The sequence below is a fragment of the Borostomias antarcticus genome (assembly GCF_949987555.1).
Source record: "Borostomias antarcticus genome assembly, chromosome: 14".
Taxonomy (NCBI): Eukaryota; Metazoa; Chordata; class Actinopteri; order Stomiiformes; family Stomiidae; genus Borostomias; species Borostomias antarcticus.
Window position 1 is genome coordinate 20,335,563 of NC_140247.1, and position 23,727 is coordinate 20,359,289.

Here is a 23,727-nt window from a genome sequence, read left to right on the forward strand (position 1 = left end):
CACCCCTGTGTGTTCGCTTGTTTGCGGTGTGGGCAGCACGTAGCTTGGAAGAGCGGTAGAACGGTTGATCTCAGCTCCCGGCATTGTGCCGAAGTGTCCTTGAGCAAGACACTGAAAACCAACCCAAAATCACTCATGTGTGGCACGGTGGCGTAGTACCTACAGTAGTACCTCACCTTTTCCCTTCTAACTCTATCTCATCCTCTCTCTTTCCTGCGAACCATCCTGTGTTAAGGTCTATCTCTACCAATCTGTCTCTGTTAATTAGCAATCAATTATAATTTACTAAATGTACAGTAATATGTACTATACCAGTGTAGCACGGATCTCTTCAGTCTCCTCCTGATCTCCAGACCTCTGTATGTGTTTGTGTGACGAGTCAGCTGGTTTTGGTGGTGCCTCTGCCATCGGTCCGAGCCCCCCTTCTTCTGGGAGAACCTATAGATAAACACACAGAGGCACCCTCTGTCCAGCGGCCCCCATGACCTGCCTTAAACTCACCCAACTCAAATGCTCTCTTGGTCCAGCCCTGCCATGAGTGACTCCAAAGAAGCAACGCCTCAGCTGCTAAATCAACTTCCTCCGCCACAACCCCAAGGCCTTTGAGGGCGTCTTGCACCACTCATGGCCAACCTGTGGCCTCAAAAGCCCACACTCAAACCACTATCAACATAATGCAAGGCTCCTTTAAGGTCGTACGCTGCCCCAATTTAGCAAAATTAGATGTGATTTTTCTCACAGGCTATAACGACGTGGATGGTTGACGAAAAGCTGTAGGTTGAATTCCTTTTACACATACGGGATCATTCACTGAAGAACGGCAGGCCAGTGTTTTCCTGCCTGGTCCCTAAGTGGCTCCTTGATGGCGTCCGGCTAGGAGATGTTATCGTGGTGGAGGTCTCTCTGAGAGCCTGGTCTTTCTCCTCGCCGCTGGCTCTCTCGTTAAACAGCAGGAAGAATGAAAGAGGGTCTGTGAGCCCGGAGTAGTGGGGAACAGGGTCTCTGTCTGTTTCTACGGGGGCCCCACGCTGCCCCTCAAACCCACTATGTTTTCATAAGACTCTCTCACTGGAACCGCTCTGAAATTCACAAAGGATGTCAACGCTGAAAATGTTTCATTTCATGAAAGTTTGTTACTTTGAATGTTACTTTGCTTGAGTGTCTGTGTGCTTCATGGAGTCCATGATATTCAGCTGTATCGCTGTATTTGAATCACACTGCGTGGGCAAAATGCCAGAGCCAGCAGGCCGTGTGTGTGTGTGTGTGTGTGTGTGTGAGGGTATATGTGTGTTTAACAGAGAGAGAGAGAGAAAATCAATGTGTGCATGAGAAAGAGAGAGAGTGTGTGTTTGAGAGAGTCTGTGTGTGTGTGTGTGTGTGTGTGTGTGTGTGTGTGTGTGTGTGTGTGTGTGTGAGAGAGAGAGAGAGAGAGAGAGAGAGAGAGAGAGAGAGAGAGAGAGAGAGTGGGGGAGAGAGAGAGAGAGAGAATCAAAAATCAGTGTGTGCATGAGAAAGAGAGAGAGTGTGACAGAGTATGTGTTTGAGAGAGTCTGTGTGTGTGTGTGTGTGTGTGTGTGTGTGTGTGTGTGTGTGTGTGTGTGTGTGTGTGTGTGTGTGTGTGTGTATGTGTGAGTGTGTGTGTGTGTGTGTGTGTGTGTGTGTGAGTGAGAGAGAGAGAGAGAGAGAGAGAGAGAGAGAGAGAGAGAGGGGGGGGAGCAGGGGGTTCCTGCAGCATCTTGTTTCAATGGGCCAAGGGAAACTTAGTGAATCGGGCGGGGTTAATACGACCACTGGGGAAAGAGAAATGTTTTCAAAGGAGTTGAAACATTTTAGAGACGTCAGCAAAGGGGATGGATGCAGTATTTCTCTGAGCAGCCCGCTGGGTAACCAGTCATCATTACCTTCCTGATCCAGCGCAAGGAGAGGTCAAGACTGAGCGCAACCATGGACCTCTGATGTCATAGCTTCACATACTTGTCAAAGGGAATACATATACGTCATGCTTTTCTCATTTAAGAGGATAGTGGGTAAAATCGTGATTTATTTTACGTTATAGGTAGGCTATAGGCAAACATTCAACCATGGCAGCCTCGGCTCTCGCGGGATTCTCCGTGGTCAGTCTGCTCAGTCTGGGCTTTCTGTCGTGGGACTGGATGAAACCCAACCAAGTGGAGAGCGATCGTGTATCTAACTTCAGAGACAGCGCACCTGTACCGCAGCCCCCTCATATTATTTTCATCATGACGGACGACCAAGGCTTCAACGACATAGGTTACCACGGCTCTGACATTCGGACACCGACGTTGGACAAGCTCGCCGCGGACGGAGTGAAGCTTGAAAACTATTACATCCAACCGATCTGCACCCCCTCGCGCAGTCAGTTCATCACCGGCAGGTAGGCTACTGTAGGCGCAGCACGTGTAGGTTGATTTATCGTGAATCAAAATGTCTGGAAATAATTGTTCATCCTCCATAGTCATTTTCTTAGCCTATTTACAGTAGATTAGGCTAGACTACTTCTAATCTTTTCGTTCACTCAGTTCATGGGTTACAGTCTTTTTACAGTCACTTGCATGATTGGTCCATCAGTTGTTTTTTTTGTCTTTGATGTCTTTTTTTTGTTGATTGACTGTTCATAAGCTAATGTTAATGATTTACATATACATACATATAGATAATTAATTTCAGTTGTCCTAGGTTGACTTTTCGGTCTTGTAAACTGTGCCCTGCCTGCTCTTCATGCGTATGTTTTTATTAACTAGGTATGGTATTTAGCCTAAATTATTAAAATAAACCAGGTGGTTAAAATCGTATTTACCATGGCAGCCATACATAGTTGGTTCACAAAAAAATGTAGCCCACACATTTTATTCCTGCTTTTGTGTCATCAGTTACTCTCTTCAGCCACATCATCGATCCCAGTCCAATTTGAGCTAACTGTCTCTCCCGGTGTCCACAGGTACCAGATCCACACCGGGCTGCAGCACTCCATCATCCGGCCCCGGCAGCCCAACTGCCTGCCGTTCGACCAGGTCACGCTGCCCCAGCGGCTGCAGGAGGCCGGCTACGCCACGCACATGCTGGGCAAGTGGCACCTGGGCTTCTACAAGAAGGAGTGTCTTCCCACGCGGCGCGGCTTCGACACCTACTTCGGTTCCCTGACGGGAAGCGTGGACTACTACACCTACGAGTCGTGCGCCGGACCGGGGGTGTGCGGCTTCGACCTCCACGAGGGGGAGACGGTGGCCTGGGGCCAGGAGGGGAAGTACTCCACCCACATGTACACCCAGCGGGCCAGGAAGATCCTGGCGGCGCACGACCCCCGGGCCCAGCCGCTCTTCATCTTCCTGTCCTTCCAGGCAGTGCACACGCCCCTGCAGTCGCCGAGCCAGTACCTCTACCCCTACCGCTCGCTGGGCAACGTGGCGCGCAGGAAGTACGCCGCCATGGTGTCGGCGGTGGACGAGGCGGTGCGGAACGTGACCTATGCCCTCCGCAAGTACGGCTACTACCGGAACAGCGTAGTCATCTTCTCCACCGACAACGGGGGGCAGCCGTTGTCGGGGGGCAGCAACTGGCCGCTGCGGGGCCGCAAGGGCACCTACTGGGAGGGCGGAGTCAGGGGGCTGGGCTTCGTCCACAGCCCGCTGCTCAGGAGAAAGAGGAGGGCGAGCAAGGCGCTGGTCCACATCACAGACTGGTACCCCACGCTGCTGGGCCTGGCGGGGGGGAACGCGTCGCAGACGGACGGGCTGGACGGCTACGACGTGTGGGGGGCGATCAGCGAGGGGAAGGAGTCCCCCAGGCTGGAGATCCTCCACAACATCGACCCGCTGTACAACCTGGCCCGCGCTGGCTCCTGGCAGAGCGGCTATGGGATCTGGAACACAGCGGTGCAGGCCGCCATCCGCGCCGGCGACTGGAAGCTCCTGACAGGCGACCCCGGCTACGGGGACTGGACACCGCCGCAGATGCTCCCGGGCTTCCCCGCCGGCTGGTGGAACCTGGAGCGCCACACCCAGCCACAGAAGTCCGTCTGGCTCTTCAACATCTCCGGCGACCCGTACGAGCGTCACGACCTTGCCGAGCAGCGGCCCGACGTGGTCAAGGAGCTTCTGGCACGGCTGCAGTTCTACAACCGGACGGCGGTGCCGGTGCGCTACCCGTTCGAGGACCCGCGGGCCGACCCAGACTTCAACGGCGGGGCATGGGGACCCTGGGTGGGGGACGAGGAGGAGGAGGGCAGCTGGAACGGCGTCTACCACAAGAAGAGCAAGGACGGGAGGAAGCACAAGCTGTCTAAAACCAAGTCGTTTTTCAGGAGACTCAACACAAGGATCATGTCTAATAGAATATAACAGGGATTTGAACTGTGGATGTCTGGCGTTTTGTTTACAGGATAAATGACCATGTTTGCACCGTTGAATTCGAGATATTAAATCTATTTCTATGATTCACGGTTTGTCTTCATAATGTGCCTGGCTGATTAGGTGTGCTGTACCCGGGAAGGAGAGTTCGCAGTTTTACAGGACTCTGTTTACACTATCATCAGCTACAATGACAGAATCTTCTATCTTTTATTTAACCTTTATTTAATAGTCCCATTGAGATGCGAGATCTCAATGGGACTATTAAATAAAGGTTGTCTGCTGTGGCTGTTGTCTGCTGTGGCCAAGACAATAGCAGAAATAAAATATACAGTTCATCACATAGAAACATAACCATATAGAATAGCCTACATGTTAGTAAAAGTGCATACAAGTACACATCACACAAAAACACAAAAGGAACAGAACAGCCTACATGGTGATAAAAGTACATGCCTGAAGGTGGTACAGTGGTTTTTCAATAAGGACCCATTCTACAGAAAATGACACTCCTCCTGCAAGGAGTTCGGTATTAAAGATTTAAATTCACCAAGCGAGACAAGGGTATTGCTTTGACAATACACTCCCATCTTTCTTCATCTCTCTTCCTCTTACCATCCGTGTTTAAAAAAAAAAAAGAGAAAAAAAGAAAGAAAGAAAGAAAGAAAGAAAGAAAGAAAAAGAAAGAAAGAAAGAAAGAAAGAAAGAAAGAAAGAAAGAAAGAAAGAAAGAAAGAAAGAAAGAAAGAAAGAAAGAAAGAAAGAAAGACACTGTGTTCCCACTGTGGTCACTGTTTACTAGAAGACTGTGAGGACTGAACATGGGGACATGGTTAGTTGTCATTGTAAAAGGCACGTTCCTGTTTATGCTAAATGCAGCCAGATGTGAAGATGAGACTGCAGCAGGGTGGGTGTGAATATGGTGGCCTACTTTCTTTCACTTTCCTCTTCTCTCCTTCCTCTTTCTTCTCAAGTCTCTACTGAGACAGCATACATAAAGCATAGCCTTGACACCAGTTGAACAGTTGTATCAAACTGTTAAGAATGATGAACATACTGTACATCTACAAGCATGGCGATACGAGAGTCCTTCACTTACTCCAATTTCTCTCCTTTTATGACCCATGAACCCTGGAGTTGTCTGTCACCGCATTGCATAAGAGAGTGTTCTTAGTCGACAGGCCCGGGTGAAATATTGTTGAATGAATAAAGTGGAGGTGTTGCATCACTATTAAGGTTTCTGTGAGTAACCTGACTTCTGGCAGTCCAGCAGTAAAGGGCTGTGCGGTGTCAGCTGATGAAAGCAGGGCTTGCTGAGTCAGGTCATCGGTGTCTTATAGATGGAACAGGTCTGAGAGACGGGAAAAAGTTAAAGGAAACCTCAACAGCAAAAATTAAACCTCAACAGCAAAAATTAAACCTCAACACCAAAAAAGTAATCTGGAAATAAAGGGGGTTTTAAGTTAAAGTGGTGAAAATATGATAATTGAAAAGAATGGAGAAACAGAAACAGTTAAAATTGTATAAAATAAAAAATAAAAACTTTGAAGAGGAACATAAAAAAATACATTTCTTTTGACAAATGGTTTTAGAATAACAGGTTCTGGAGAAGAAAAACAACAGGGTCTGAGATTCTCTGTCTGCTATCCAGGTACCATGCAGGCCTGTGAGCTCCTCTATCTGCTATCTAGTGTTTTGGCCTTTATTAATGATCAATCATCAATTACCAGTCACACGCATTATTTCAATTCATCAATCGATAAAATGGGAGATACAGACTAGAATGTCTATAGGTTGGTATGTTTATATTATATATTTTAATGTGAGCTCACAGAGAACAGTCGTCACCACGCAGGGTTCAGGAGTGTTCCAAAGGTGATAACAGTTTTAGCATGTATTTATACAAAGACCAACAGGAATCTTAAACCCACTGTGAAGGAATTTACTCCCCCTGACTGATATACATCAGTATTTCATCTTATCAGCCTGTGTAAGTGAAAATGCTGAGAGGAGTGCTGGCCAGTTAGCTTGACCTCCTCCATTTCTCAGCAGAAGCTTCATTTTCTAAGAAGAGAAACAAGTAAGACAGTCTGTTCTAGACAGGCTGGCTCCACGGCTCCTCTAGGACCTCTCCAAAGTGACCAGTTGGCACAGTCACATATGGCTAAAACGTTATTTAGCTTACACTTCACTAAGTCAATATACTGTATGGACCTTCACGCTTGGCTACAGTAATAGATTATGCAAACTTGTCAGGGCAGTCACACAATTAAAGATATGTATTAGGCCCTTTATCATAGAAGTTAGGTTTGATTAATACTAGATCACACAAGAGGGGATAAAGATTAGCTAACAGGGTGAGATTAATACTTTCCATAACACCAAGTACCATGCAGGGGTCTGAGCTGCTCTATCTGCTATCCAGGTACCATGCAGGGCTCTGAGCTGCTCTATCTGCTATCCAGGGACCATGCAGGGGTCTGAGCTGCTCTATCTGCTATCCAGGGACCATGCAGGGCTCTGAGCTGCTCTATCTGCTATCCAGGGACCATGCAGGGCTCTGAGCTGCTCTATCTGCTATCCAGGGACCATGCAGGGGTCTGAGCTGCTCTATCTGCTATCCAGGGACCATGCAGGGCTCTGAGCTGCTCTATCTGCTATCCAGGTACCATGCAGGGCTCTGAGCTGCTCTATCTGCTATCCAGGGACCATGCAGGGGTCTGAGCTGCTCTATCTGCTATCCAGTGACCATGCAGGGCTCTGAGCTGCTCTATCTGCTATCCAGGGACCATGCAGGGCTCTGAGCTGCTCTATCTGCTATCCAGGGACCATGCAGGGGTCTGAGCTGCTCTATCTGCTATCCAGGTACCATGCAGGGCTCTGAGCTGCTCTATCTGCTATCCAGGTACCATGCAGGGCTCTGAGCTGCTCTATCTGCTATCCAGGTACCATGCAGGGGTCTGAGCTGCTCTATCTGCTATCCAGGGACCATGCAGGGCTCTGAGCTGCTCTATCTGCTATCCAGGTACCATGCAGGGGTCTGAGCTGCTCTATCTGCTATCCAGGGACCATGCAGGGGTCTGCTGAGCTCTGGGATGCCCGTCCGACTCATCTGCCACACAGTCTCCTGCCTGGATACACTACCTCAGCTCATTCATTCATTCATTCATTCATTCATTCATTCATGCATTCATTCTGTTCATTCTAGTAAACATCTAGCGACGTCAGTCCTCAAAAAAGGCTTTCGTTTTTGTGATACCCATACGCGAGTGTGGATTGTTTTGTGCATTTGTTTTGTTGATTTGATTTGTGTCTCTGTGTAAACTCGTCATCACTGTAAATGAGGGAAAACCTCAGTCCTTCAAGAGTATAAATAAAGGTTTGAAATTAAATTAAATATCCAATGTGTCTCCCATTAATTAAATGGATTATTGTGGACTTCTATTTTAGGCAGAATTTGTTTTTTGGGCTATTCTTTATTCTCCACAATCTCTGATAAAGAGCCAAATTAGGTCAGTCGGAAAAGGGGATTGGTGACAAAAAAAGCCTATAACCCATAAATAAGCCCATGAGAAAGCTCACTCGTATCTTCATCAGATTTACTGAGGTACAGGTACAGTATGTACTGTACCAGGTGTCCTCCCTACATCATCAAACAGAATGTGATTTACCTACAGTATACAAATACTGAAGTATAGTATTGTAAACATAGCTTTAGTCGAGATGGAAATTGTACTTTTGTGGTAATAGGAAAAGAGGACACTTTTCTCTCATTTATCAGAAAAACATAAATTCCTGTCAAATTACTGAATTGCGTAGGGTGCTGTTGAACAATCGCCAGTGGTTCTATGGAGATATGTAGTACAGTTTTATTGCAAATGAGATTTCTTTAGACATGCCCCTTCTCTGAAACAGACAAATTAGGTCATTCCGAATAGGGGATAGGTGGCATAATCGCCTATAAGTTGAGAATGCTCACTCTGATGGTCATCATATTTGACGAGGGGAGACAGGTGGCTGAGCTACATCACCAACCAGTCAGAATGTGATTAGCCCAATGAAGTAAAGAATTATATGTTTTATTGAAACATGTTTATTAAAACAAGCCAAATCAGTATCTCCTTCCTAAATCCAGGTGGCACTGAGATTGTCTTGACATGACAAAATAATAATAATAATTATTATTATTGTTATTGTTATTTATTTATTTATGTATTTATTTGTTTGTTTATTAGTTTATTTTTAAATGTTTTATTTATTTATTTATTTATTTATTTATTTATTTATTTATTTATTTATTTATTTATTTATTTATTTATTTATTTATTTATTTATTTATTTATTTATTTATTTATTATTATTATTATTATTATTATTATTATTATTATTGTTATTGTTATTATTATTACTACTGCTACTACTACTATTATTATTATTATTATTATTATTACTATTGTTATTATTTTATTATTATGATGTTGATGCTCTGACATGCCTAAAAAGGTTAGGTTAATGTTATAATGCTTGTGGATACATAATTCTTACACTATTGTTTTACTATTGTTCATGTTTAAACCTATGAGTTTAGGAGACAGTGGAAAAGAGGGACAGTGAAAACCCCTCGAGGGTTTCTTCCATGCATCGCAGGCCTACAGTGAATCCGTCTCGCTGCACTACAACTCCCACAATGCACTCTTGCCTTGAACGGAATGACGCGCTCAATGTCAAAGTTGAAAGGGTAACGTGCGCGGTGTAGAATTCGAAAGCAGCACATGGGTGTTAATGTGGTTACGTTTTAAGTGTTTAAAAACATCTATCTATGTATCTAGGTCTATGATTGTACGTTGAATTATCGGCAGAGCATGTCTTCCAAAAAAAAGCATGCGTCAAAACACGAGTTGACCCGCTTGATCTATTGGCATTTGAAGGAGAACGGTTTCCAAACGGCTGCAGAGGACCTAAAACAGCATGTCCCACAGGTCAATAATGTCATCTCATACTCTTAATATATAGAAGTCGACTTCGAGACGACGATTAGGGTTGAAACATTTTCAAACCCACGTGGGTTAAAGTGGTGTCGGTCATTTGATGTGAATGGGTTCGAATATCACACGGAGTTTGCTACATTGTTGCAAAAGTTACAGCGATATACAGTAGGCTATCTGACTGATTCGATGTTGTTACATGAAGTAGCCTATTCTTCCGGTATGCTTCCCGCTAGATTAGGCTAGTAAAGTATCGGTATCTCCTTCCTGACCGAATGTCTCATGACAATTTGGCATGGATGTGTTTTTGTATGCAGCAAGCCATTCGGGGAGTTCTGTTTTAGTCCTTTACATTTCATGCAGTCCCGACCTGTATTTCTGACTCTTCGTCTGTTCCACAGGGGGACCCGTCATCAGGGGGTCTCTCACTGTTGGACATATACAGCCAGTGGTCCGGAGGGTGAGTAGGAGTCCTCTCTCAATAAAACATCCCCTCTTAAACGTGTTCGTGTTTAAATGTGTATTTTGGGCCCATGTAAATTAATACATTTAATCATATATCCATGAGGGTATATTATACCTCCCCTTTTCCTTGGTTCTGTTGACTCTGAGGAAGACACATTGTTGAAACGTCAGTCACCGTCCCTTGAATAAACATGCAGACTATATAATGAGTGCTCTAGCTTTCTTTATTCGGGGTAGTCCAGTATTAGTCCCCAGGTAAACAGATTTTGATACATGCAATCTTCTGCTGTTGAGCACCAAGCCTTCTACCCAGAGCTTGGCTGAGGTGCGCTGGGCATTATTTTTTGGACAATCAAATATCCATAATTATCAACTACAAATCCTCTGGTTCATGTTTTGTCTCTTGTCTGGTGTTGTGGAGTGTCTATACAGGTGTGTCGACCACACCGTTCATTACCTGCATATGCGTTGTCCTTCTGAGGCCTCAAATGTTCGTGGGAACAGACATGCAGAACCGTAGGTCTGCATTTTTAAAAGGTGCAGCCGTGTCTATACATGACGTGTGTGTGTGTGTGTGTGTGTGTGTGTGTGTGTGTGTGTGTGTGTGTGTGTGTGTGTGTGTGTGTGTGTGTGTGTGTCTGTCCTTTCTATCCTTGCATCAGTTGCAGGTGGGAGTCTTTTGCAGGTTAGGCTATCGTGAAAGAAGGAGGCCGTTTTGGTGCTTAGTAAAGCTGATGCCAGGGACAAGTTGTGCTAGAAAGTGGTGATGAAGTCGGGTTCAGTGAGAATTTTGTCCAATTGTTGTATTTGATGTTGATTTTGATGTGTTTCTTCAGTGGCTCCACGGAGGCCAAGACAGCTACAGTCCTCCCAAAGCTGACGAAGGACTGTACTGACAGCAGCACTGAGAGCTCAGATTCAGAGGAAGAAACAACGCCTGTTAAAGGTACTGTAGGAAGAGTACATCTTTATAAGATGAAGTTGATAAGTCTCTCTTATCAACTGAAGTGAGTGAGTGTGATCCTACTGTAAACCGATGAAGATGAAGTAGTTGTCTAAATGTGTCAATAGCATATCATATCAGTAAATAGAGCTACAGTAGAGTGTAATGTCAACAACAACAACCAAGAAGTGACTCACTGAGCGAAGTCATGGTCTTCTGTCCTGTTGGTCTTCTGTTCTGTCGGTGTCTTTACATGTCTTTTCCCTGTCCCATGTGCCCAGGCCACCAGACAGCCAACCCTGTGAACACAGCGCCCCAGATAGCCAACCCTGTGAACACAGCCAGATCCAGTCCAGCCAAGGGGGAGGTGCAGAACCATTGGGGGGGGCGATGATGATACTACATCATGATCCAGTGGACAAGCTGAATATTATAACTTTGTTTCAGTTGAAGATTACATTCTCTGAGCCTCCACCTCTGGTGTGTTACCTGTTTCCAGATAAGCAGAGTGTCGGCCAATCATGCTCCAGCTGCAAAGGTCAAGGCAGGGTCAAAGGTCGCCCCTTCGACCCCACGCAAGAGACAGGCGACTGGTTCGGACAGTGACACCACCATCGGTAGCAGCTCCGACAGTGAAGATGAGAGTCAGAGTCTACTGCCACAGGTGATACGGACAGAGGTTAAAACTAGACCAGAACTGAGCTGTTACTGCTGTGGCTCAGTGGTAGAGCGGGTCGTCCAATGATCGTAGGGTCGGCGGTTTGAATCCCGCCTCCTCCTGTCCATATGTTGAAGTGTCCTTGGGCACACACCCCAAAGTGCTCCCAATGAGTATGCATGCATGTAGTACCTTGCCGCCTTTGGTGTGTGAATGGGTTAATATGAGAGGCCATTGTAAAGCGCTTTGGATAAAAGTGCTATACAAGTGCAGTCCATTTACCATTACTGCCACAGAGGAGTGTATGTACTGCTGCTACGACACAGTTTCATGTTAAGTCAGGCTTACCGACAATACAAACCTTGTATCTAAACCTCTGTGACTGCTATATCCTTTACTCCTCTGTCGGTCTGTGTCAAAAATATCTGGCAAACAGACCTATGTACCTGACGAGGAAACCATCCAGTGCATTTGACTGTTTGAGATGGATATAGACAGCTACAGAAGACTGTTGTTTTTGAACTGATTATTACCTCAGTGACAGATTACACAAAAACAACCAGACCTATTTTCATTAAACTTGGTGAAAGGGTATAGCACGGGCCATCTTGGAACCCATTAAATTTTGAAGTGTATCCGAATCACGGGGTGGATCCATGAGCCACCCAAACACGGACGGCCATTCAACTCCATTAATTTTTTGGAGCTCAGGATCAAAAAATCTCCCCGTTCCAATACCAACCACATCCTACTTGCACGCACGTGCCGCTCTCAGAGCCACAAAATGCATTAAAGGAGTAGTAAAGGGGGAAATCATGTTTAGCCCTGTTTTAAGGTTACTTATGATCATATACAATGGTTCAGATCAAAAAGTTGACAAAACTAGCACTTTTGAGAAAGTTGATAATTGCTCTACCACCGTTTACGTCATACAATGGATGTGGGTGGGCACCGTGAAATTATTCTATTTATTATTCTATTATTCTATATTTATTCTCTGTTCTGCCACTGATACCGGTCACTCCCAACGCTCAGGCGGCTCCCAAGTCTGCAGCCAAGCCTGCGGCAGCTGCCACTCCTACCAAGACCACGGCCTTGTCTGCTGGCCTCACCGTCACCCCCAAGACCACGGCCCTGTCTGCTGGCCTCACCGTCACCCCCAAGACCACGGCCCTGTCTGCTGGCCTCACCGTCACCCCCAAGACCACGGCCCTGTCTGCTGGCCTCACCGTCACCCCCAAGACCACGGGCAACCCGGCAAAGTCATCCAGAAAGGACACTGGCATATACTCAGACAGTGAAGATGACAGTCCAACTATGGTGAATTCATGTTAGATTATTGTTATTGTTGTTTTGCCACAGATTACTCTTGTCAATTTGGCTAGTTGATTTCCTACCTTTTTTGATGTTGAATTCTGGGATGTAAATTTGCGTACCATTTTTTTTTATTGTCTGGAAAAAGTCCTCAACAGCTAAATCTCTTATTTGTCTACTTTAGAAAACGCCCCCAACGGTAAAAGCAGCCAGAAGGCCCACACCTACAGCCACTACTCCTAGCAAGGCCACGCCCACAGCCACTGCTCCTAGCAAGGCCACGCCCACTGCCACTGCCACGCCCACAGCCAGACCCTCAGCCAGACCCTCAGCCAGTCAGGGGTCCAGTGAGCCTGGCAGCGATTCTACCACAGACAGTGAGGAGGAAGATCAGACTGGGGTGAGCTTTCTTGCGTTATTTGTAGTTCTACCTTCTACCTATTTTTCCCACATTTTGTCCGTACAGCCGGCCGTCCGGCCGTCCGACCGATGTTTGTTAATGCAATATCTCGGGAACACATTGACGGAATTTCTTCCCCTTTGGTACAAATGTTCAATGGCACTCAAGGATGAACTGCTTAGAACGTGGGGGTCAAAGGTCAAGGGTCACTGTGACCTCACAAAAGGCATTTTTGGCCTAGTGAACACGATATCTCAGGAAAGGCTTAACGGAATTTGTTCATATTTGGGTAAAATGTCCAGTTGGACTTAATTGGATTAGATTTTGGTATTCAAAGGTCAAGGTCACCGTGACATCACAAGCATTAACGATAATGCTAATGCTATCTTTAGCTAGATAGTATTAGCATTAGATAGCTAGCATTAGAGTTAGCTAGCGTTAGCATTAGCTTTAGCTAGCTAGTGTTAGCATTAGCATTATTGTTAGCATTAGCGTTAGCTAGCTAGTGTTAGCATTAGCATTATTGTTAGCATTAGAGTTAGCTAGCTAGTGTTAGCATTAGCATTATTGTTAGCATTAGCTTTAGCTAGCTAGTGTTAGCATTAGCATTATTTTTATCCTTAGCATTATTGTTAGCATTAGCGTTAGCTAGCTAGTGTTAGCATTAGCATTATTTTTATCCTTAGCATTATTGTTAGCAATAGCGTTAGCTAGCTAGTGTTAGCTAGCATTACATCTAGAATACCAGCAAGCTAGTGTACACAAGCACCATCCACGTCAACACAGGGCTTGACAGAATGTGTTCATATTTGGCCAAAATCTCCAATTGGACTGAATGAAGAACTGATTAGATTTTGGTGGTCAAAGTTTCAAGGTCACTATGACCTCACAAAGTATGTTTTTGGCCTGATGAACACAATATCTCAAGAAAGGCTTAACAGAATTTGTTCTTATTTGGGTAAAATGTCCAGTTGGACTCAAGGATTAACTGATTACATTGTGGGGGTCAAAGGTCAAGGGTCACTGACCTTACAAAAGGTGTTTTTGGCCTGCTGAACACGATATCTCAAGAAAGGCTTGACCAGAATTTGTACATATTTGGCAAAAATGTCCAGTTAGACTTAATTAGTTTAATTGGATTAGATTTTTGTATTCAAATGTCAAAGGTCAACTGAATGTTAACTGCAACTTGCATTGTTGGGCGGAGGCATTTAGCCGCTACGCGTTTTTTCTAGTTTTGGCATTTCGTTTTATATGACCTTTTATGTGTTTCTTGCACTTTATCCTGATGCTTTTAATGTCTCATATAAAGCACTTTGAATTGCCTTGTTGCTGAAATGTGCTATACAAATAAACTTGCCTTGCCTTACCTTTACCTATTCACATGGAATGACCTCTGCCGCACCCAAGAGTACCGCCCCAGCCAATCAGAAGCCCAGTGACAGTAGTGATTCATCGTCCGACAGTGAGGAGGAAAGTCCCAAAACGTCCAGCACACCCAAAGCGATGATGGTGACTAGTAAAGCTGCTGCAGCAACAGGCCCCACCCCTAAACCAGCGCCGGGGAAGACCACCGCCACGACGCCCAAGGCCGACGAAGACTCCAGCGGCAGCAGTGATTCTTCCTCAGACAGCGAGGAGGAAAGTCCGAAAACGCCCTCAACACGCGTAGCAACGGCAGTGCCAGCAAATTCTAATGCCGCGCCAGCAAAAGCAGCCACCGCCACCCCAGCTAAACCAGCCCCAAGCCTGGCCACATCCACAACCGCCCGGGAGACCAACACAGACTCCAGCGGTGATTCTTCTTCTGATAGTGAAGAGGACAGTCCAGCTGAGGGGGTGAGCTGATTAAGAGTTCGGCCTAGTCTGTGCCTAGGACAACCCAAATAGGCGAGATGGCCTATGTTGCCTGGCAACCATTTAACTCAGAACTATAGCCTATCGTGGAAGATTTTGTAAATACTAAAATGATAAGAATGATCAGTAAACAAATGATTGAATGTTACTACTGAGTGTTTTATGTGAATATATATACAGTATGTAGTAACCGTTGTAGAAAAGCAATTGACCACTCGAGGCAGTGGGTTACAGGGGATTTTACCACAGCTATCACGTCGGGCCTAACAACGCCCCGTAGCTGTGGTAAAATCCCCTGTAACCCACTGCCTCTCGTGGTCAATTGCTTAAATCTTCCCACTTCCTCAGGCATCGACACTGGTGACACCGAACAGTCAGCTGGCTTCGACAGCCAAAATGAAACCCAAACCGGTCAAGGCGAGCGCTGCCGCGCCCCGGACTGCTGCTCCAGCTAGCAAGCCCGGTGTCAGCGGTGGTTTGTCACCTGACGGCCCAGACGGAGCTCCTGACAAGCAGGCCGAGGTTCAACTCAAGCCCCCTGCTTCAACTAAGAAGGCCCAGAACGGGGGACGGAAACCTGCTGCCAAGGTGAGCTTCGTATCGGGAAGATGCTGATCTCGGTGGCAGCTGCTACTAGGGATGCACGATATATCGGCAATCATATCGGTATCGGTCGATGTTAGTCATTTTTTAATATATCGGTATCGGTCCGATGTGAACAGCTGATAATTATTTCTGTCTAGCTGCTGTTGTGTGTGTTATTTTTGAGAGGAAACAATGTGGTAAATCTGATTGATCAGCTTTTCCAAATGTTTTGGAAATAGAGACAGTGTTTCCATGTGTTTTTCAGTGTGTATAACATCTGATTATCATAGAAACTTTTAGTTCGTTTCGTTTTTTATACAGATCATATCGACATCTGTAAATATCGGTTATCGGCCATAACAGAAATGTTAATATCTGTTATCGGTATCGGCCAAAATTTCCATATCGGTGCATCTCTAGTTGCTACTCTGTACTACGTCCCTTTCCTCCACAAACAGACCACCTAAATATACATCTTGTGATGAAGATTATTTGAATCTCACTCAACAGAAGGCAGCGACAGGAACGTCTAAAAGCAAGGCTGACCCCGTGGCCGGGAGCTCCAGCAGTGGCAGCACCACTGACTCCTCAGATTCAGACCAGGAAGCTCCATCTGTCGCAGCGCCCCCTACTGGTACATAGGCCATGGTGTTAGCAGGCAGTAAATGACAAGATACCGTGTGTGTGTGTGTGTGTGTGTGTGGTGGGGGCGGCTGTCTTAATCATAACTCATTGATCTTTTCATGTCTGCTGTAGTCGTCTCCAGAGAAAAGAAGGTGACGGTGAAGAGCAACAAACCCACAGCAGCGCAGAACACACAGGTGCAGAGAGAGAGCTTCTCAAATGTCCTTCATCCTCTTTCTGTATCGGCATCAAACTACTACAGTACATGGCTCTCTACTACCCAGCATGCTTTTCTCCAAAGGCTTCGGCTCCATCAGCTAGAAGGAAAAGGACGGCAACCAAACCTGCAGGCACACCAGTGGAGAGCAAGAGCACTGAGAGTGAGACGGGCGTCCCCCAGCATCCTGCTCCTCCTACTCCTCTTACTCCTCCTACTCCCTCAGCTGGGGACGACTCGGACTCAGACAGCAGCCTGGACGTGGAGATGTGGAAGAAACGGATCCTGGACCTGTCAGGTGTGTGTGTGCGCGTGTGCGTGAGTGTGCGTGCGTGTGTGTGTGTGTGCGCGTGCATGCGTGTGTGTGAGGGAACGCTCTAAAACAGACGAGAGGTCAGGGCAGCATCACTTCTGGTCAACCCCAGCGTAGAGAAGCTTGGGCTGGTGTGGAGAGATTGGTCTCCATGTAAGTCAGCCATGTTTGCTGTCCAGTAACTGTGCTGGTTCTGTTGACAGACGCGGACCTTGCCAAAATGGACTTAATCACCCGTCTGACCACACCCACCAAAGTCCAGAGGAAAGCAAGAGCTCCCAGGGTGCCCAAACCCCGGGCTCCAAGGGCGCCCAAGCCACGCGCCCCTAAGGGCAAGGCGACGCCTGCAAAGAACGGTGAGGTTGAGGTGGACGACAAGACCAAGACGCCGTCGAAGACGAGCAAACCCAGGGCATTGTTAGTGCAACAGCGAGGAGGGAATGGCTGTGCTGTCAGCGGTCAGTTAGCTGGACAGCTGCAGAATTAACCTCACTGACTTTCTCTGAGATCTCAGTATCCAGATTACTGTAGGCCTACTGTACATTTCAGATGAGGATGGGAGGCCTTTAACATTGAATACCAAACTGACACCGTCTGTTGATACATTATTCTGTAATTATCTGTAAACATTTGTATTGTCACCTTTAACATTGTAACTGTAGGCCTGTCATTTTCAGAGTATGTTAACGGCAGATTGCAAACAGTCTTGTGCCGTAGATATTTTTTATTTCTCTGTTTAGAATTATATTGAGTTCAATCTTTTTGTTTGTTTGGTGACTTTATCATGGCATGTGTGTCTATGTGAATATAATAAACACACAATGAGTGAGTGGTTAGAAAATAGAAGAATGTTTGGATGTCTCACAAAAACATGGGACTGAATATTGGGGGGAAACATTTTAAACCGTTAACACTGAATATAAACAACTGTTCACCTGGAATGGTGTTAAGTGGAGAAATTAGTCTCCATCTAAGTCAGCCATGTTTGTTTACTATCTAACTGTACTGGTTCTGTTGACAGATGCTGACCTCACCAAGATGGACGCCAACACCAGTCTGTCCTCTCTGCCTGCTCCTGCCTCACCAGCCAAAGTCCAGAAGAAAGCAAGAGCTCCAAGGGCGGCCAAACCCCGGCAGATCTTGCCCGCTACCCCAGCGGTTGAAGCTCCGCCCACCCCACCCAAAACACCTGCTGATTCCACCCCAAAGCATGATGGGAAACAGACAGCCAAGAAAGGGAAAAGGTTGAAGGATGTGACCCCCAGTGAAGCTGAAGCTGATGAGAACCCACCAAAGAGCAAGAAGAAGAAGAAGAAGAAGAAGAAAGAGACAGAACAGGAGGAGGAGGAGATGAGGGAGACGGTTGAAGGAAAGGAGACAGAGCAGTTAAAAGAGGGGAAGAAAGAGGAAGCTGTAGAAGTGAAGGGAAAGAGGAAAAAGGAGGACACTGACAAAGACAAGGTGGATGAGAGAAGACAGAAAGAGGGAAAAACGGAACACAAGAAAGAAAAGAACAAGGAGAAAATGACAAATGAGACTGACGAAGTAAACATTAAGAAAGAGAAAGAGACTGATGTGGTAAATGATAAGAAAGAGAAAGAGACTGATGTGGTAAACGATAAGAAAGCAGAGAAAGAGAATGATGTGGTAAACGATAAGAAAGCAGAGAAGAAAAATAAAAAGCAGAAACTGCTAAAAGAAATGACTGTGGAAAAAGACCCACCACCATCCATCCCTGAGCTTCCTCTGAGTCCTATGACAGAAAAGAAGAAAAGTGAGTCAGATGATACAGATGCTCTGTTTATCAACTCCAGCTTTGTTGATATGTAGCAATTATTTTTTATTATATATTATGATGGCTGAAATTGTAGGTGATGGTTTTCGTAATGTGATGTCATGTTATGATATGCCCCTACAGAGAAAAGCAAACAGGCCGATGTCCCAGAAACACCAATCAGCTCCACCCAAGGTCCCGCCTCCACCCAATGCCCCACCTCCACCCAAGGTCCCGCCTCCACCCAAGGTCCCGCCTCCACCCAAGGTCCTGCCCTGGAAGAGAACCCTCCAGCATCCACAGAGGTCCTGCCTAAAAAGGTAACAACCTCATCATCATCGTCAACAAACACGGCAAGACAGAACTTGATCTATGTTTATCCAGAACACCAACATTTTTTTTCTTCAACTCAAGCCAAACTTTATGATTGTGAACTCTGCAAGAGAGGAATATCACTAAAGTAACACGTTATGAAATTAAATTAAATACATTGTGCTTAACTGTGAGAAAGAAAGGCAAATCAAATAATGTCAAATATATTAAATAAACAAAGAAAGAAACACAATAACAACAATAATAAAACAATGTGGCTGTACAGTACGTCAAAAAATAAAAGCTCAGACATAACAGGCTGACAATTAGAAAGGCATAAAATAATAAAATAAGATAAGGCATTTAATGTCATTAGTATATATTCTACAGTATGCGTAGACTGTTTTGGCTTGCTACTGTATGTGTAACTTAAGGTAATATGGCTGCCGGCATCAACTATACACATTCAGAGCCAGCCAAACACAGCAAGGCATACATTGAAGAAATACAGAAAATCAAGTAGACAAATTTGTCCAAATAAGATTCCCTCATTGTACAGTGTACAATTAGCCAGCTCATGTGTTGCTAATTAACGAGTTGGTTTCACTGCACAGGTCAAACATGAATATTGGAAAGTACATTATATACAGTATAATGACAGTCTCACTCCGGTTACTTCTATGATTTATATTTTTACCTCTTTGGTTAGGTTCGATTAAGATGTGCTTTTGATGATGTTTGATACCTTCGACGTGAACCTAACCTGAACTTGGAGATGAGAAGGGAAACACGTTTACAGGGATGCTGAAACATATGGCCTACAGTGGCCATGTAGATGTACCTAAATATCCTATTATGGACTACAGGGATAGATAACATATGGCCTACCATGTACAGTAGGTAACATCTCTGTAACTATTTATTTACTCTACTGATAGTCATGTTTCTTATTAGGAAGTATTTATTCCATGCTTAGTGCTCTTTAAATTGTTCCTAGCTAATATAATGAAACATTTTCCAGGAGCTTGCTTGATCATCTTGTTGAGAGAGGTCAGGGAAGAATGTTTACAGTTCTCCTATATTGGCTGAAATGGGTGAACTGTTTTGCTTCTCTCTGGAAAATCTGGGTTAGGATCACTGTGTACTTTTCTCTCTGTAAAGCGTATTGTGTTACCTCTATGTGAAATGCGCTATATGAATAAAGTTTGATTTGATTTTGATTCCAAGAAAGGGAAAAGGTCGAAGGATGTGACCCCCAGTGAAGCTGAAGCTGATGAGAACCCACCAAAGAGCAAGAAGACAAAGAAGAAGAAGAAAGAGACCGAAGAACAGGAGGAGGAGGAGATGAGGGAGACGGTTGAAGGAAAGGAGACAGAGCAGTTAAAAGAGGGGAAGAAAGAGGAAGCTGTAGAAGTGAAGGGAAAGAGAAAAAAGGAGGACACTGACAAAGACAAGGTGGATGAGAGAAGACAGAAAGAGGGAAAAACGGAACACAAAGAAAAGAACAAGAAGGAGAAAATGACAAATGAGACTGACGAAGTAAACGATAAGAAAGAGAAAGAGACTGATGTGGTAAACGATAAGAAAGAGAAAGAGACTGATGTGGTAAACGATAAGAAAGCAGAGAAGAAAAATAAGAAGCAGAAACTGCTAAAAGAAATGACTGTGGAAAAAGACCCACCACCATCCACCCCTGAGCTTCCTCTGAGTCCTCCGACAGAAAAGAAGAAAAGTGAGTCAGATGATACAGATGCTCTTTTTATCAACTCCAGCTTTGTTGATATGTAGCTATTCTTATTATATATCAGGGGTGGCCAACCAGTCCGAGACTAAGAGCCACAAAAATTTGTTTCAGTCACCGCACCCTTCATAAGTATTTAAAATCCCAAGGCTCCCCAGTCTAAAATAAGAAGAAAAACTTTATTGTCCATTAAATATACATTTAAAGTTAATTTATTTAAATTTAATACATACAACAAGATATTTTCTGACATAATATATTTTGGACTGGGTTGGGTTAGGCTGGGCTGGACTGGACTGGACTGGGTTAGGCTGGACTAGGCTGGACTGGACTGGACTGGGCTGGGTTAGGCTGGACTGGACTGGGCTGGGTTAGGCTGGGCTGGGCTGGGTTGGGCTGGGTTAGTCTGGACTGGGTTAGTCTGGGCTGGGTAAGCCTGGACTGCGATGGGCTGGGTTAGGCTGGACTGGGCTGGGTTAGGCTGGACTGGGCTGGGCTGGGTTAGGCTGGACTGGGCTGGGTTAGTCTGGACTGGGCTGGGCTGGGTTAGGCTGGACTGGGCTGGGCTGGGTTAGGCTGGACTGGGCTGGGTTACTCTGGGCTGGGTTAGACTGGGCTGGGTTAGGCTGGACTGTGCTGGGTTAGGCTGGACTGTGCTGGGTTAGGCTGGACTGGGCTGGGTTAGGCTGGACTGGGCTGGGTTAGGCTGGGCTGGGTTAGGTTGGGCTGGACTGGGCTGGAGATTTGAGGCTTTGAAATGTCCCAATGATGTCTGGCATATCAGACAGAATGGCTTACCATTACGTTCTATGAAGAAAATATGAGAAGTATTCGTCTTCATATTTTCTTTTTCGCTGCCCATTTCTTTCCAGCCATTCTTTGGTTGTGTACAGTAGCCTAGGCTACGTTAGCTTTTGTCATAAAAGAGAATGACCCACGCAAAGCAAATTATTTTGTTTACAATTATTTTGTTACCAAGGTGATTTGCTACCTATATGATTGGTTTGAAGTGGTTCTCACGCGACTTCCTCGCGACCTAGCAAAACGAATCTGCAAAAAACTAAAATGGGCGGGAAGAAATGCACAGCGAAACTAGAGAGAGAGAGAAACGTTCTTATGGAATTAATTAATTAATTTTTTTAATGAAAGGATGGAAGAGCCGCAAGCCAACTTTTTTTTAATCAATGGATGGAGGAGCCGCACATTGACGGGCAAAGAGCCGCATGTGGCTCACGAGCCGCGGGTTGGCCACCCCTGTTATATATTATGATATAACATGTACTATTATTTGATTGATAGTTGAGTATTGGAAAAATAAAATGGCTGAAATAGTAAGTACAGTTTTTCGTAATGATAAGTGATGTCATGTTATGAAATGCCCCTACAGAGAAACACAAACAGGCCGACATCCCAGAAACATTGAATACTGAACCAATCAGCTCCACCCAAGGTCCCGCCTCCACCAAAGGTCCCTCCCTGGAAGAGAACCCTCCAGCATCCACAGAGGTCCTGCCTAAAAAGGTAACAACCTCATCTGATCTTCATCGTTATCATCATCGACTATAGACACAGCAAGACAGAACTTGATCTATGTTTATCCAGAACACCAACATTCCTTCTCCTCACTCTGCTCTGTTGATTATTGTTGCTGTGCAATAGCAACAATGAAACTGTCGCAACTCAAGCCACACTTTGACTGTGAATTCTGCAAGAGAGAAATAACAGTAAAGTAACACATTGTATAATTTAATTAAATACATTGTGCTGTAACTGTGAACCCTGTGAACCACACTAGAATGCCCAGTCTCAGTGGAATTTTCAGCAAAAATATTTTGGGCGACCCCAGAGATCTATTAGCCTGCTCCAGGCCCTGAATCTGAATTTTCAAATTTTCGAAAAGCGATTTAGGATCTGGAAAGGCTCTTCTCGAGAGTAATTAATCGGTTGGAATTCCAACCAGGCCAATCAGCGTCCTTTGAATGTGATGACGTAATTAATCGGAGAAACGTGATTGGTTAGGGAATGAACTCATCGCTAAGGACTCCTTCAGCTACGCCCATCTCAGAAAACGGCTGCAATGGGAGCCTGTTCAGACTGAATAATGAAGTCAAACGAAATGGCAATTCAGTCTGAGTTTCAGGCTAGACCTTTATTAACTTGTTGAACAGGGGCATAATAAGGGACGTTTAAGCTCAAGCTGGCAGCATCTCTAGAAAAAGTTGTAAATGTTGTTTCATTTTCCTCCCAGAAAAAGAAAGTATCTAAGAGCACGGAGACATGACGACAAAGTGGAAGAGGATCGTTCTGGTGAGGATCTTTAGGTGCAGCATCAAGGAGGGAATCGCTGAGCTGTCAGTTAGCTGAACTGCTGCAGAACTAACCTCTCTAACTGTCTCTGACGGCATCTGGTATCTCAATATCACGATTACTGTGGGGCTTCATCTGAGATGAGGATGGGAGGCTTTTAACATTGAATACTGTACCAAACTGACACTTTACCTGTTTTCTGTAAGCATTTGTAAACGTTGCATAGTAACCATTACATTGTAACTGATTTTCATAGTATGTCAACAGCAGATTGCGAACAGTTTTTTTATGTGCACACATTTTTACTACTTAAAATTATATTGTTTGTATGGATTGTAATATTTTTTGGTGCCCTTATCATGGCGCGTGTGTGTGTGAACGGAATGAACTCAAACGGTTTCATGGCATTGAAGGCCCTCCTCACTATGTCTCCTGTTTGTGAAGTGATGGTTGACTGTCTGAGATCCTGACATGGATGGTTTACCGACCAGTGTTGTTGCAGTCTCTGATTCTTATGAATGCATTTCTTATTTGATATTAATTGTTAGAAAATCAAAGGATGCTTGGATGTCTCAGAAAAAAAGAGATGGGATTGAATGTGGGGGGGAACAACTTTTTGTTAAAATTGTTTGTTAGAATGACTTTCGTATGATATGCATGATACTCTTTTTTTATGGAATTAAACGTAATATTTTTATACACTGCAAATTTTGTGGGATGAAATGTATTGAGCTGTTGCGACCTTCAAGGTTGTTGACGCACGATGGCCGCCTGGAGGCGCCAAACTCATGTCTAGAGCCTCGTCGGTCCTTCCCTCTACCAATGAAGAAGAGCATAACGTCAACAATAAAACAAAAATACCCGAA

The 23,727-nt window shown here is 45.0% G+C and overlaps 3 protein-coding genes across 3 annotated transcripts in view; all 3 read left to right on the plus strand.

The window, feature by feature from the left end:
• The window catches only part of LOC311317655 (carnosine synthase 1-like), a gene marked incomplete at both ends in the record, with an annotated part of 81,763 nt that overhangs the window by 22,743 nt on the left and 35,293 nt on the right, over window positions 1–23,727 (plus strand). The gene's annotated exons all lie outside the window — the stretch shown is intronic.
• LOC311317829 (arylsulfatase I-like) lies at window positions 2,082–4,358 on the plus strand (the record flags this gene model as incomplete). The annotated part of the gene is made up of 2 exons (XM_084448952.1): window positions 2,082–2,395; window positions 2,960–4,358. 2 exons carry the CDS (start codon window positions 2,082–2,084, stop codon window positions 4,356–4,358), a joined length of 1,713 nt encoding a protein of 570 aa, XP_084305078.1.
• On the plus strand, window positions 9,229–23,446 carry LOC311317943 (uncharacterized protein; the record flags this gene model as incomplete). The annotated part of the gene is made up of 18 exons (XM_084449099.1): window positions 9,229–9,345; window positions 9,753–9,811; window positions 10,653–10,762; window positions 11,041–11,126; window positions 11,259–11,423; window positions 12,453–12,737; window positions 12,916–13,131; window positions 14,542–14,970; window positions 15,337–15,576; window positions 16,084–16,207; window positions 16,330–16,394; window positions 16,499–16,712; window positions 16,931–17,185; window positions 17,749–18,501; window positions 18,646–18,821; window positions 20,041–20,545; window positions 21,942–22,075; window positions 22,803–23,446. 18 exons carry the CDS (start codon window positions 9,229–9,231, stop codon window positions 22,833–22,835), a joined length of 3,966 nt encoding a protein of 1,321 aa, XP_084305225.1. The 3' UTR covers window positions 22,836–23,446.